Source organism: Syngnathoides biaculeatus, chromosome 18 (genome assembly GCF_019802595.1).
Source record: "Syngnathoides biaculeatus isolate LvHL_M chromosome 18, ASM1980259v1, whole genome shotgun sequence".
Taxonomy (NCBI): Eukaryota; Metazoa; Chordata; class Actinopteri; order Syngnathiformes; family Syngnathidae; genus Syngnathoides; species Syngnathoides biaculeatus.
In genome coordinates, this window is record NC_084657.1 from 17,530,316 (window position 1) to 17,545,639 (window position 15,324).

Consider the following 15,324-nt stretch of genomic DNA (forward strand, 5'->3'; position numbering starts at 1 on the left):
TTGTGTTTAACATTATTGCAAGTATGTGAGTAACAGTATGCAGTTTGAATACGAAGATGGCACTTCAATAAAAAAGAAAAAACAAAAAAACTATTTAAATAATGAAATTTAATTGAAATTTATTGCATGTAAATGTTTTATACAAACTGTATCCAGTTTAAAACAATCCCTAATATTGAATACAAATGGGTTCAAAATATAAAAAATGAACACTCTTAGGCAGTGATTCTTTTACGTACCACTAGACGGAGCCGATATGCCATTAGAGTACTGGTACTGGTACTGGTCCTCTGCATTCTCCCATTTGTGTGGCGAATTGTGTGTGTTTTGAGAAATCAAAAGACTGATTTTGAACAACTCTTCATTCTAATGTAAAGAAAAACATAGTGAGGAAGCATTTAAAAAAAAAAATCTAAAAACTTCTGCCACTTTCTTGTGTTATTGCCAGCAAAAATACACATGCAACGAATGACATTTTTAAAAATTCCCCAGGGATAATATTTAGGGCTCTTTATTCTCTCAGACAGTTTTGGTAGACTAAAAGACAATGTGATTTTGTCATTAACTCCACTAAGACAGTAGACATTTAGTGACCAGCAACTCCCGACCAATCTCATTTTAACTTAGTATAGAGGTGGGAAATTGGCCAAGGTAGAAACCATTGTGTTTTGATATAGACTGTGCAAGTCTATTTGTTCTTCTGATTCCCTCTTGTCTAGTTTTTTTTTTTTTTTTTTTTTTTTTTCCAAGGAGTGCAATGTGATTGCACTGAATTGACACTGTTCTTTAATGCCGTTCCCTTGATTGAATGTGTACAGTAGCTCACTTAGTGACTTCCTCAGCATGGGACAAAGGTTTGGGCTCAGTGAGAGGAGTGGCGACATTGTCTTCCAGCGGAGGAAGACATTTCAGGTCGTCTTCAGGAAGGCACAGCAAGAGAAATCGCTGAGGAAAGAAGAGATGCAATCAAATGACAAATCAACATTTGAGTTAGTGCATTATTTTTGGGTGGATTTATGATGATGGGATTATCAGTTCCCTCGTTATATCACTATTCACCTATTACGGGTTCAGTTCATTTCATATTTTTTTCATGTTCATATTGATCACATATCATGGGATTTTGTGCGTATGTTCATTTTTTTGTGATAAAATAAATGCTTCCTATCGTGAAACATCCCTCCATTTTCTGAGCCACTTATCCTCACAAGGGTCACCGGAGTGCTGAAGCTTCTCCTAGCTATCTTCGGGCAGGAAGCAAACTATTGTACACCCTCAACTGGTTGCCAGCCAATCTCAGGGCACATAGAAAGAAAACAAGCATTCGCAATCACACCTACGGGCAATTTCAGTTTCCAATTAATGCAAGTTTTTGGGATGGAGGAGGAAACCACGCAGGCACGGGGAGAACATGCAAACTCCACACAGGCGGGGCTGGGATTTGAACCCTGGATCTCAGAACTGTGAGGCAGACACTAACCAGTTACATCACCGTGCTGCTGCCGAAAACATTAAACTGTTGAAAAAAAGATAATTAAAACATATTACAAGCAATAAAATGTACATAATCTATAGTATGACATGTTGTATAGTACTTCATGTTTAAACCTTTTCTGTAGTACCCCCATATTTTTTCACATTGCATGTAAAATTGTGAATGAATGACAGTTACAATCGCCTCAAAGAACAGCGCCTCATTAAAACGTAAGTATGTCACGTGAATAGTGAATGAGTTAATGAATGCTGGTTCATGTGTGTTCTGTTCACCTGACGAAGGGTCCCCTCTCCCTGCGCTAGTTTGTAGAACATAAAGAGAGGGATGAGGGAGAGGGAGATGGTGGACAAGAACCAGCCCAGAATGTTGGCCCATAGTGGATAAACATAAGTGCTACTGAATTTCAAGGGAGAGTATCTGACTATGGAGAAGACGAAGGTGCCCTGCAGAGAGAGAAGACACTGGATTACTGCAATACAGTATGACCTACGAACATATGTTTCTATTTGTTTCTTCCTTCCAGCCATTCTTTTTTTCAACTCCGCTAAACCTCTTGGGGTTACATGAAGCTGGGGCCTATTCCAGCTGACTTTGCGCTGACGGCAAATAACGCCTTGAATTGGTTGCCTGCCAAACGCAGAGCACATCTAGAGACAAAAGTTTCGTGCTCTCCGTTTAACTGTCACTGAACTGAAGTGCACAGAAGTTGCAATTTCATAGAAAGACATATTTTGGCAGACCATCATAGAAGGAAATATTTACAGCTGAAAGTAGACAGGTCTGACATATTACAGAGAATCAGCTGTAGAACTCAACCTGTCCCTTAAAAAGGGGAAGTTCACATTTTATGCTAAATTTGTTAAAACAGTCATGACTAGACAGCAGTGCGTGATAAATGAAAATAACTCAAATGAAAACCTGTCTTGGCCTCATCTTGTGCTTCTCTCTAAATTCATATACATCCATCCATTTTCTTAGCCACCTATCCTCACAAGGGTCGTGGGAATGCTGGAGCCTATCCCAGCTGTCAACGGGCAGGAGGTGGGGTACACCCTGAACTGGTTGCCAGTCAATCGCAGGGCACATAGAGACAAACAGCAGCACTCACAATCACGCCTAGGGGCAATTTAGAGTCTCCAATTAATGTTGCATGCTTTTGGGATGTGGGAGGAAACCGCAGTGCCCTTCCCCCAAAAAAACACAAAGGCACGGCGAGAACACAGGCGGAACTGTGAGGCCAATGCTTTACAGTTGATCCACCGTCCCGCCTATCTATCTATCTATCTATCTATCTATCTATCTATCTATCCATCCATCCATCCATCCATCCATCCATCCATCCAAAGCTCTGATTTAATACTGATACTTGCTGTTATCTCTTAAATACAGCTTTCTTTTTCTTGATACTTGTAGGCTCTTCTCTGTCATTATTGGACCTGTTCCCTTAAAAATATATATAGACACTTTTTTTCTCCCCCTCATTTTTTCTCACCTACTATTTTTTCCTTATTACATGACTGAGACGAGTGTTTTGAGTGAGGCACAAATATGATGTTCAAAGTAAAACAGCTTTCAGACACTAATAATGAATAAAATATTCCATTTAGTTGCTCACGGGCTAAGTTGTTAGGAACATCAGAACTATGGTGCTTTATTCTTTCTCCACAACAAACAAAATTTTAGACGAATTCAGTGTCGCTAGGCCTATTTCAAGGAGGCTGAATCCCCCCCACCACTCGGAAATTTGAGGATATATGGTAGTTGTGTGTATATGTTACTTGAATGGAATGCTTACAAAACATAAACACGGAGTAAAATAGCACCAACAGAGCTTCATTAGTGGAGAGGGACGGTAACCAATCATATCTGTGATGTTCCCATAGAAACGCTCGGCTCCTGTAAAGTAAAGAGGGAGGGATTCACAGTTTACTTTGTTCGAATTGTTTTCTCATTTTTATTAAGAGCACACCATAGATCCAGGCAATGCTGACAGACTGGAAGATGGACAGCAGGAGCAAGGTCATCCCGCTGCAAATGTAGAAATCCACCAGTTGGAGCAGGTACATCCCTCCCTATAAGCACAGCAGTACATTTAATGCAAAGCAGAGCAAATTTATTTGGGGAGCGCATTTCATATACAAGGTAACGCAATGCACTTTACATGATTAAAAGCATTCAAACACACAAATAAAAACATTTGAAAAAGTACAATTAAAACAGCTTTAACTGCAAGAAATACCACTGAATTAGTGGAAGTACTCTAGAACGCATGAGAAAAAAGGAGTTCTATTTTTTTCAGCATAATAGCTAAATGCTGCTTCACCATGTTTCTTTGGACTTTGCACTCCATTATTAGACTCGATCTAAGAGCCCTACTCAGTTTGTATTCATTTCTTACATGTATTCAGGACCTAATCCATTTAGTGATTTATCGACCTGTAGCAGAACTTTAAAATCAATTCTAAAAGTGAGTGGAAGCCAGTGTAAAGGCTTTAGAATTGGAGTTATATGCTGTGATCGCTTTGTTCTGGTCACAAACCGAGGTGCAGCATTCTGAACAAGCTGCAGCTGTTTAAAGCTTTTTTTGGGGGGGAGCCCAGTTAGAAGACCATTACAATTGTCAAGTCTACTTGAGATAAAAGCATGGATGAGCTTCTCCTGGTCTGCTTGACACATGCAAGGCTTCAGTGCAATATGTTCTTCAAATGGTAAAAGGCAGTTTTAATAAGTGATTTGTTATGACTGTTGAAGGTCAGGTCAGAATCTATCAGAACACCAAGGTTTGGAACTTGGTCTTTGGTTTTTAAAGTTAATGAGTCCAGGTTTTTACAAATAGCAATCATTTTCTTATTATTGCAAAAACAATTACCTCAAGTTTGTTGTGGTTTACTTTAAGATAATTTTGGCTCATCCAGTTATTTGTCTACTTTGGATCTCAATTGAACTATAGTCATCTGGAGACACTGCTACATATAACTGTGTGTCACTTGCATAGCTATGATAGTCAAAACTAAAGTTCTGGAAAATTTGACCAAAGGGTAGCATATACAGGCTGAACATGAGGGGTCCGAGAAGGGACCCTTGAGGTACACCTCATGTCATTGACATTTGTTGTGATTGAGCACTTCCAATTACAAAGTTACAAAGTAGCTTGTTTCCTCCAGGTAGGACCTGAAACATTTAAGGACCATTCCATTTAGTCCTACCCACGTTTCCAACCACTTTTGCAGTGTATTGTGGTCTATGGTATCAAAAGCCGCACTGAGATCCAACAAGACCAAAACTGACACATTTCCAGAGTTTGTATTCAGTTTTAATATCATTTAGCACTTTAATCAGACCATATTATCATAAATGATAAGTTCAGAAATCTGACTGAAATTTGTCAAAAAGTCCATTCAAATTCAAGAAATTGCTGAATTAATAAAATATTGTATTCTATTATGCCACCTGTTTAGTTCCCATTCATCCATTTGCATGTCAGCAAAAAAAATTCTGTATGTGATGTGATTTTTGCGGGGGAGGTAACAATTATAGTTGTTAGTGAGAATGTGCACCGCAATGTACGTGTTCCCAGACATCTATCAATAGAAATCCAAGTTGGAGGGCATGGCAAATATTTTGCACTCTGTTGTGGCTCGGCCACTACCCACAAGACTCGAAGGCATAACTTTTTCTCATTTATCATGTTTTCGCTTTGGATCAGATGCTCAAGTCGTATCCAGCCAACTGTCGGCTCAACACAGATACAGTATTTATGTATGTCAAATTTTAAAACATAAATATATGGCGACAGATGGTTTTCAAACTACTGTAAGGGTTTGGATAATGCTGCATTTGTGACAACTGGAAAGTGTGCACTATCCTACTTGGGGGGGAAAAAAGTAATTGTAAAATCAAAGATATACACAGTAATTCCTTACATAAACGGTTGTGTTATTTATTACAACCGACACAATCATACAGGTAAATATTTTTAGCTGTCAGTACCCCCCAAGCATGGATATTGTATGATGTCAGACTACTGCAGCATTTGTCAAATCTGAACATTTCAGATCTTTGACTCAGAAAAGTGTATTTTGAATTGGCCTTAGTGTTCGAGGTCACTAGATTCTATTGCTGGTTGCTTTGAGGGATGAGGGGAAAAGTTGTTAAATCTCAGTATTCAATGTTGTTTCCTACTTCCTCGTGTTTTTGTTGAGTTGCAATTGATTAGATTTAGTTTGTTTCATGTTTTGTTAAGTTTTTGTTTTCATTTCATTGTCATTTGCAACTGTTTTGGTCAGCCCTCTATCTTTTCGAAACCATTCAGTTCCCTCCAGCCATCTGTGCTTGTCTATGTGTGCTTCATTGTACTGTTAATCTGTTTCTATTTAATTAGACATGGTTTGTCAAGTCTGTGTTCAATCATTGTTGCAGCTGTAAATCATATCCTTAGTCATGTCTCGTTTCCTGTTTTGGTGCGCTAATTCCTACTTGGTACTTGATTTTCAGCAATTTTGTTCATTTATTGTCGAGAATTGTATGTGATCCTGCTGTTCTGGGGTGATCACTGTCAACCTTGATATACATCATGTAAATATTACAGTATGTTGAGATGGAGCTTAAGCTTGCTACAAGTAATCTGGCAAATTACCATCCTAGCAGGGATGGAAAAATCTCTTCTTGTAAAATACAAATACAGTGTACTTTTTGGTATTTAGATTTCCCATTCACACCTGTGAAAAATTTCAAGTCTTCAAAAAAGATTGTATCCTGGATATTTTTGGAATTCTGTATGTGAGAAAGCCACAGTACAAGGAGAAAACCCATGCAAGCACAGGGAGAACACACATGAAGGCTTGGATCCACCATTTGAACCCCCAACTTCAAACCTCGCTGGCAGATATGCTCACCACATGGCTACTGTGCTGCTTTTCCTAGTTATAAAGTGCATCAATAAAGTGACCTGGCAATGCCTTAGCCTGTTAGTTTTTGTTTGTATTATTAACAAATCTGTTTTACATTTTGTAACTTTAACATTTTCCTACTGCATAATTTTGCTACTCATAACTTTGTTCAACATTTAAATAGCTGACAAATGTAAATTCACGTCTCTAGAGTGTATTTATTCTCATTTAGTCTTATTTTAAAAATGTCATTCATTGGTTTTACAAACCTCAGTCACCAAGGAAAGTCCCAGCAAACAAGAAATACTGCAGATGGCCAGCAGGACCAGCTCGCGTCTGTAGCCTTGACGTAGGAAAGCTGGGTAAAGATCGACCAGCGACGTCATCAGACACTCCAGACCAACAAACTGCACGGGAGGAGGCAACAGGATGAATGGGCAGTTAAAACTCTCTGGAGCACATACTTGTTCAAAGAGAAAATGCTTACCTGACTATCCAAGCCCAGTAGAATGATCATGAGGAAGAAACACACGGCCCACACCTGCGGCATGGGCATCATGGCTACAGCACGTGGGTAAACGATGAAGGCCAGGCCTGGACCTAAACACGTACAATGTGGTAAGGTTCAAAGTGTTGAATCTTTTTAGTTGGGTGACCAATGGTTACTCTCACCAAGACCACGTCTTTTAGGAATTACAGAAGAGGCTGTGTTCTTGGAAAGATTTAAGTCATGAGCTTTCCCTCATTTGTCCCATGCTAAAATCCAGTCTCAAAGCTCTTCAGAGAATTCCATCGACTTCATCTTAGTCTTGACTATGATATGTTTTGACAGCTTTGTAGTCTTTCCAAAACCATGTGCAACCTTATTCAATCGTACTTTATAAGTCTCCACTCTACTCCACTCCACTCCACTCCACTCCACTCCGAGTGTATGTGCTCAGAGAATCAATGCGTCTTTTAACAGGCCTCCTAAAACAATATAAAACCAATTGAAGGCTGTCTGAATCCCTCTAATGATTTGTGAAGTGAGGTTATTGTTTTTTTTCAATAGAAAGTACGATATTATAATGATACCAATAGTCTCAACAGTAAAATACAGTACGTACTATCACTATACTGCTAATAAGAGTTCTGTGAATCTGTGTGGTCCTACAAGATTTAACGATCAACTCTAATGCAAACTTCAAAACTAGTTTTGTCAGTTTCTTTTTCAGTAGTGAAGTGTATTTTTGGGTCGAAGCTGAGTGGATGTAAATGACTTCTTCGTGACACAGGCGTTTATTAAATGGGCCGTTGTGTCATAACAGCTTTTATTGTGGTCGGATTGCTATCAGCTCACCCAAAATTTCCAGTTACAAGCTTATGAATCACGCATTCATGAGCGTACTCGCCCCTCAGCCTGATTGGTTCACTAATATTTGAATGGCACGAAATGAATGACAGGATTTGACGCACCAAATGGCGCGCGCAAACTTTGATGTTACCCCACCAGCCTCAGTTTATGTCCCGATTCACTGTTTACCCAAATTATGTCTTGTCCTCCTGTAGCTGCTGGGTGGATAAAGATTTGGATTCAGTCGTGCAATTACCCTCTTTGAAGCTGAAAGTTGAAAGAGATATCTCTAGCTTTTTAATGGCTCCTGATTCACTGTAAAAATCCTGATTCAAGGTTGTATCGAAAATCCACTACAGCTTGTTCAACATTCAAAATAAATATCCCTACTTAGAGAGCAAACCTGGCCAATGGAGTTGGGACTTGCCTGATTTAGCCACCTCTGCAATATCAACACCTTGTTCATAGGTCATAAATCCCAAGACGGAGAAAATGGCAAAGCCTGCCACAACGCTGGTGCCACTGTTCAGCAAGCACAGGTAGAAACAATCCCTAAAAGATAAACACAACCAATTCTGTTGAATCAATAACAAACATGATGTCGCATACTGTGCTTCATTTTAGTAGGCAATAAAATTAAACCCCTAAAAGAATATATGCACGATGGAGTAACTTCAAACAATGTGAAACTGAAAGACAGCCCATTCCAAGAACCAATTTAACCTTAAATTTGTCTGGATTATTAACTATTCAATCAGAAATAAAATGTATTCATTCCTGGTATTGAAAACCTTCAAATGGTGCGCAGCTAATGTTTTTAGCCAGTGTGCTTACGTGTAACAGTTGTTGTTGTAGGTATTGTAACTGCCAAGAGAGGTCAGGAACCCGAAGCCGATTGCATAAGAGAAGAAGATCTGCGTGCCCGCATCCAACCACACCTGAAAATACCAACATGGAGAAAAAAAAAATTTTCAAAATGAAAATGCAAAACGACACTTGTGAGGATAAGGACCATGGAAAGTGAATATTTTGAAAATACTGAAGTAATTAAGCCGTTTAAGATGAGGACACACTTTCAAGATCACAAATGAAACAAAAGGAACCTAGTTCCCTGGTTATCCAAAACCATATCTTTCTAGTACATGTAAAAAGAAGTTGTCTTTAAATTGACAGCGTATGAATATATGACATCTGTGTATTTTATAGATTTTTTTTTTTTAACTGCGAGCTGATTCTGATTCGAATTCTGAGGTAGCGATCAGACACTGTTTTTCAATAATAGGTGACTTAAATTCAAATCTCCAGTAATTATTTAATTAGATAAATAAATGTCACTAAAATGGACTGTCACAATTTTTTAAGTTTGTGAGTATCTACATTTTAAAATATTAATTTACAGTGAACTGAAATGGCTGATAAAATGTTATATTTATTAATCTTTTCTTATTATTATTTTTGCACTTATCAGAGGTAGTAAATAAACCTTTTGAATTAAATTTCCATAAATATCAATTTTCTCTTGATTTCAAAGCATTATTTTCTATGTGAAATTCTTGTAAAGAAGATGAAACAGAAAAAAAAATACATTGACGTTTAGAGTTTATACTCTTGTTCTTACCTGCGGATCTGCTAGCCGGGATACGTCAGGGTAGATGTAATAAATAATCCCGTCCATTGCCCCGGGCAGCGTCACACCACGTATGAGCAAAACCAGCAGCATTGCGAAGGGGAAAGTTGCCGTGAAGTAGGCTGCCTGGATCAACGGTAACGAGAGCAAATTTCAGAGATAGAATGGGAAAAACATTTATATTGTTCAAACTATTAACCCCTGCTTATTCAAATTTCATTTTCCGATGTCTTGTCAATCATTTCAATCCGCCTCGAGCCTTCAGAAGCAGTAGTTTTGGCCAATGTACTTGAAACCGCATTAAATAGTGACGCAACGTTTCTTTCACCAATCAGATTCAAATTCATCCTCACCTGAGGTCATTGTTTTTCCTTTGATTTTATGGTCAGAGTCAGCCAAGTTACAATGCTGGAAAAGTACCTCTTGTCATGAGCAAAGGCTTGACCACTGCCAAGATGGGCGTGGCCAGGCCACTCTGGGCGGTGACACCTGTCACAGGTGTTTCACATTCAGACTGTAATTAGACGGGCATTTAAGTTGGAGTTTTTGTCACTGGGATTTGCCAGTTTGTTGCTTTTGTTAATGAGTTGCATTCACTGCCTGTGGGATTCTCCGTATGCGTATGTTAGAGTAGCAGTGATTCTGTGCCCTTTAGTTTGATCCTCTCCTGTTGAGTTTGTTAGTTTGCTCCAGAGTCATCGGACCTTGCTGTATGTCTTTTGGATCCCGCCTAGCTTATCGTTTCTGTGCGTCGGCCTTGTCGGACTGCTACACCGTGTATGGCCCAGTTTCTGGAATAACCACATTCAACATTATGCCTCTGCCTCGAAGTCCTGCATTTGGGTCCGCCCCCGTACCAGAGGTTCGTGACACCTCTGTAGTGATCTCCACATGTTAATTATGTTATTAGTATAATCTGACAACAGTTTCACTGACACACTTGAAATTGTTGATGGTTTCTAAAACTGCTGCATAATAGCGGTGGTATTGAAGACTGATTAAGTCAGGTAAGTCCCTGTTGAAGGCTCAGGTACAGTTCCAAATGGATAGTACAGAAAAACACAGATCCCTATCAACACATAAGTAAAGTAAAACAATGAGATAAATGTTAATGTGTATTGTGGGCATTTGTCTTTTTTTTTTTTGTAAATTAAAGTTTTTATTATGGCTCCTACACCAGGATGCCCCTCTCAGAACTGTTGTGTTTTTGGTATAATGGAAATCAAAGCAAAGCACATTTTATTTATTTCAGAAACAAGGTAGCGCAATGTCCTTTACATGATTAGAAGCATTAAATACAAGGAAATAAATGACGTTTCCTTTCGTGCTAGAAAGCTAACCAATGTTTTCACATCTGTTTGAATGTATTTTAAGGGTCCTAAACGTGAATCTTTGAACATACTTGAACAGACTGAACACATTTGTCCTGCGACACGAGCTGCAATTTGGCAAACATTTCGGTCATAGCAGGATGCACAAAAAAAGTCTCAAGAGCCATACTTGCTAGCGAAGCAAGTCGGCTATTTCAGTATGAAGCCGCCATTTGGGTGAATTTCAGGGCTAATGCTTTGGCGAACTTGGCCGAGTGAGCCTCAGTCTGAACGCTAAAACGCAGTGCTTTTATGCCGACACCCTCTAATATGGGTGTCGCATATTGATAGTTATTATGACAGTTTAGAATGAAATAAGGCCTGTGAGGTCCTCTACTTCTCTGCTTGCAGCTTTAATTTCTTTTTAGAATTTCATCACGGGTCATACCATTTGCTCTCATTAGCCTAAGTTCCTCTCCCTTGCCATAATTTAATTTAAAAAATACTGCTATTGCGGGATAGGAGAGAACACTGTATGCAATACTTGTGTGTTAAATCATCAAAAATGTGTTTGTCCTCGGACGAGTGTGCTGGATGAAATGACGCAAGCAAGACATGGTGAAAATCAGCCATGCATATTGCTCATTGTTAAACTATTTCTAACCTTCCCAGTGGATTTGATCCCCTTCCAAATGCAAAAGTAGCAGATGACCCATGCCAGGATGAGACACAAGACAAGCTCCCACCTCAAGCTCCCCACCTCATCAATACTACCAGAGATCTTCAGCACTCGGCGCCTAAGGATGGCACAAGTATGGAGCAAAGGGGGCAATGGCGATGCGACAACAACACAAACCATGAGAGAGGGGAGAGCACTTTACTGGATGAAGGAGGAATGACAGGGCAGCGGGAAGACAAACGTAAGACAGAGGGAGAAGAAAAAGAAAAACAAAGTAGTCAAGATAGTCAACCAGGCATGCTTACTCCCAGAACTCTACAACAGGCAGAGTGGTGTTCTGCCGGTGTGTCACAGCGAGGCTCTCATTTGCAACCCTGAACTCCATGCATGAGTCTACAAGGCAAGGACATAAGACAAACCTGTTTTGCAATGTCAACCAGGCTACAATTGCTCAAAGACAATGTGTAAGATGTGCAACATTTCTAAAAGCAACACGTGTCTAGGAGTCCATTGCCCACAAATTGTGGAATGAGCTCAAGAGTTCCCTCATAAGTGAACATTTAAAACTGACAGGCTTTGCGGCACAATTAGAACTTTTGGTTGTGTAATTTATGGTTGTCTTGCATTAAGTGTGTAACTAACTGTGTATAACTACATATTCTTTAACTTTAGGCACTTTGTTCGTGCTCTCCTCGGAAAGTGCCAAATAAAAATCATAATAATAATAATAATAAAACCCTCCCTTTGATTATTCCCATCTTAACATTTAGGGATAGTGTACATAGTCGTTTTGCCTGTTTTTAGCTTGTTATGAAGCTGTGTAATCATGCAGTGTAATAAACTATGTACTATATATACGTATCTATATCATAATGAAGTGTTTATGTGTATTTTAATTCAATGTAATGTCGCTTGGTTGAACCTGTCTACAGCCACGTCGGCATTGAGAATGATAACCCTTTCTCAATTCCATTACCTGGAGAAATTAAGGACTGGGGCGAGGGGAACAAAAAGCCATGCAGTTGATTTCATTATAAGAAAGCCAAACATGATAGTATATTGTTTTGTTTTTCTTTACAGGTGGCGTCTACCTACCTGTGTTCCAGTCGTTTCCGCACGTGGCCCATGGCAAGTCGACGCTGAAGGAGTAGAACAAATAAAAGAACGCCCACGCGATGATTGTAATGTAGGACGAGGCGCCGAAGGCAATGATAAGGTGACTGGCGTAGCCGATGCCTGCAAATTGAAGATAAAATCTATATCAAAGAATTCCAACTAGAGCGCGCAATCCGTGCGCATTAAGCACAGCTCACGCGTCAAATAAATTCGCCTTTAAATGATTCGAATGCGAACCTTGAAAAAGTGGGCAAAACTTCTTCCAACACGTAATCCCCCCCTGGTTGGTGTACTGTCCCATTGCGGTCTCGAGAAAAAACAAGGGGATTCCGCAAGTGACCATGAACAAAACGTAAGGAATGAAGAAGACACCTACAAAGGAATAAAATATTACAGCCACCAAGTGTGGAAAGTGACATATACATTATGTAAAAAAGAAAAAAAAAAAGCATCGTACCTCCGCCGTTTTTGTAGCACAAATAAGGAAATCTCCACACGTTGCCCGGTCCAATGATGCCGCCCATCACAGTGAGGATGAACTCGGCTTTGGTGGCCCAGTATCCCCGTGCTTCTGTTTCTCGGAACTTCTTTTGCCTCTCGTTGGGTACAAAAACATCACAAGTGCAATCATCCTCCTTTAAAAACATTTTTTTTTTTTTTTTACACTGGAACGTGTAAATAAAGTGAAGGGAATTCCTTTTGGACGTGCCAAGATGCCCCCTAAAGAAAAACAAAAACAACCGAATTTGCTGGACCTCCAAGAGTTCTCGCCTGTGAAGATGTGGTTTTCGTACTTCCCACTTGACAATATCTTACTGTCTGAGACAGTTGCGATTTAAGTAAGAGGAGAGGCGGAGAAGGAGCACAGTGGGTTGCACCTTCGGGATGTGCTCCAGCTTGGTTGATGCTTTCTCAATTTATCAAATTGCAACATCAGCTGAAAAAATTCAAGTTAATGTCGATATCCAATGTAAGGGATATATTTTCATGGCCCAAACATTTATATACTATATATGGCCCGTGAAAGCAAATGACTTAGGCTTCATGGATTATTACAAATTGTAAAAAGAAATATTGCAGTAACAATTCAATAATTTAAAATATGATGTTAAAATGAATGATAATGTTATTTGTTGAAATGAATTAACATCCATCCATCCATTTTATGGGCCGCTTATCCTCATGAGGGTCACAGGAGTGCTGGGGCTAATTCCAGCTGTCATCAGGCTGGAGGCAGGGTACACCCTGAATTGGTTGCCAGCCAATTGCAGGCCACGTGGAGACAGACGACAGTCACACTCACAATCACACCGAGGGACAAGTTAGTGTTTCCAATTAATGCATGTTTTTAGGATGTGGGAGGAAACCGGAGGGCCCGAGAAAACCCACATAGACGCACAGGGAAGGATATGCAAACTCCACACTAGCAGGGTGGGATTTGAATACCGGTCCGCAGAACTGTGAGGCAGATGTTCTACAGCTGCGCCACCATATCACCCGTTGGGGTCAATGGACAGTGTGCTGCAAACGGCCCCTGGGTCACAGTTTGGACACCACTGAAATCTAGCGTAGATTTATTCTGTGACATGTTGACATTGTAACATTGGATACAATTAGAGAGGAGAATGTTTTCAGTATCCTGTGTGTGTGTGGGGGGGGGGGGGGCATCTATAGAGTGTGCATTCGTCCTTAGCCGACCGGATGTCGGTGGACTGCGGCGGCGGAAACCAGTGATCTCATCGGAAAGGGCGGTGCTAAATTCCAGCATCCTCCTCCTCCTCGTCCTCATCCTCATCACCACCTCATCGAGCCGACAGATGATGATGCTGACGTCTTTTTTCTCCATTTAAAGACGTGCAATAACCCGCCATGCAGTGGGTTTCACGGCCGTGAGGACACCCCGCAATGGACTGCGAGGTAAGACGCCTTTAAACGTTCTACATTTTGTCCTGGAGCATCGTCTAGCGTGGGGCTTTTCCGCTACTAGCGGGCCCTTTAGATCGGCAAGCATGCTTCAGACTCACTTTTGTGTTACTAGCGACTCGATCCGAACAGGGAGCACGTCGATCTATGTTATTTTTGTTGTGATAAGGTTGTAACAAAGCGGTGGCTTGCACAATCTTGTCGCGCAGCATCGCTTTAGCCTGCATGTCGGAAGTGGGAGAATCTCGGCCTGCACCAGCGGGTGACGTCCACGGTGGGGGGAGGGGGGGGGGACGAGGCGGGTGGTGGGGGGTGTTGGGGGTAGTGCTCAATGGCCATTTTCAGCACTTTAATCGAATACGCAAGCATCAAATGTCTCAGTAGCTATGCATCATCCCGCTGTTGGAGTCTATCTAATGCTGGAGTCTACGTCCTTACAGCCCGTAGACTTCACAGTATATAGTAAGTATGCAGTGATGCACACAAGAGAATGATGCTGGTGGTCCCCAGTGGGCCTCGAACAGTAGAACGTGTTACAGTGTGTTAGCCTGCATCTGCCTTCCGGATGTCACACTGGCCTAATTTTCAACACACGACCCCATAATGAGAGCAGCACATTGGTCACACAATTATTTTTTAAGGGGCAGCAATAAAGGCTATCGGTTGCACTCGTATTATGAGCTTGTGATAGAAACAAGATGTTTGTGGTTCTAAACAATGTACAGTACACTCTAACTGCGATCAGTACTGTACAATCAGACTACAAAAATTAGGTCAGGTTAAATTCAACTGTTAAACATTCATCATCAAATCTCATCTACACTGAAGAATGATTTTTTGCAGCATGTTCATACATCAGGAATGAACAGACATCTGAGTTTGATCCATGTAAACGTATACTGTATGAAATAAATGGTTAGAGTCAGATATAGACAGCTGTGGGTCAATAATT

The 15,324-nt window shown here is 40.4% G+C and overlaps 2 protein-coding genes across 3 annotated transcripts in view; one reads left to right on the forward strand and one right to left on the reverse strand.

Annotated features, from left to right (window-relative positions):
* On the reverse strand, positions 1-13,111 carry LOC133491643 (sodium- and chloride-dependent GABA transporter 2-like). Its single transcript, XM_061803034.1, has 14 exons — positions 12,907-13,111; positions 12,687-12,821; positions 12,429-12,569; positions 11,639-11,726; positions 11,319-11,451; positions 9,336-9,470; positions 8,552-8,655; positions 8,145-8,269; positions 6,872-6,984; positions 6,654-6,791; positions 3,465-3,567; positions 3,291-3,391; positions 1,768-1,938; positions 1-945 (listed from the first exon to the last, which is right to left on the reverse strand). The coding sequence occupies exons 1-14, from the start codon at positions 13,094-13,096 to the stop codon at positions 823-825; spliced, it is 1,800 nt and encodes a 599-aa protein (XP_061659018.1). The 5' UTR covers positions 13,097-13,111; the 3' UTR covers positions 1-822.
* Positions 12,488-15,324, forward strand: part of jakmip2 (janus kinase and microtubule interacting protein 2) — a 24,265-nt gene continuing 21,428 nt past the window's right edge. For both annotated transcript variants that reach the window (XM_061803031.1, XM_061803033.1), the window contains exons 1-2: positions 12,488-12,549; positions 14,124-14,366. The gene's annotated coding sequence lies outside the window, so the exon portion shown is untranslated. The remainder of the gene's footprint in view (positions 12,550-14,123; positions 14,367-15,324) is intronic.

Excerpts from the sequence above, each read along its gene's own strand:
- LOC133491643 (XM_061803034.1), bottom strand. The coding sequence starts at position 13,096 with ATGTTTTTAAAGGAGGATGATTGCACTTGTGATGTTTTTGTACCCAAC. Across the intron at positions 3,568-6,653 it reads GACTTTCCTTGGTGACTGAG|GGAGGGATGTACCTGCTCCA; the intron begins GTTTGTAAAACC and ends CTGTGCTTATAG. Across the intron at positions 3,392-3,464 it reads CAGCATTGCCTGGATCTATG|GAGCCGAGCGTTTCTATGGG; the intron begins GTGTGCTCTTAA and ends TTTACTTTACAG.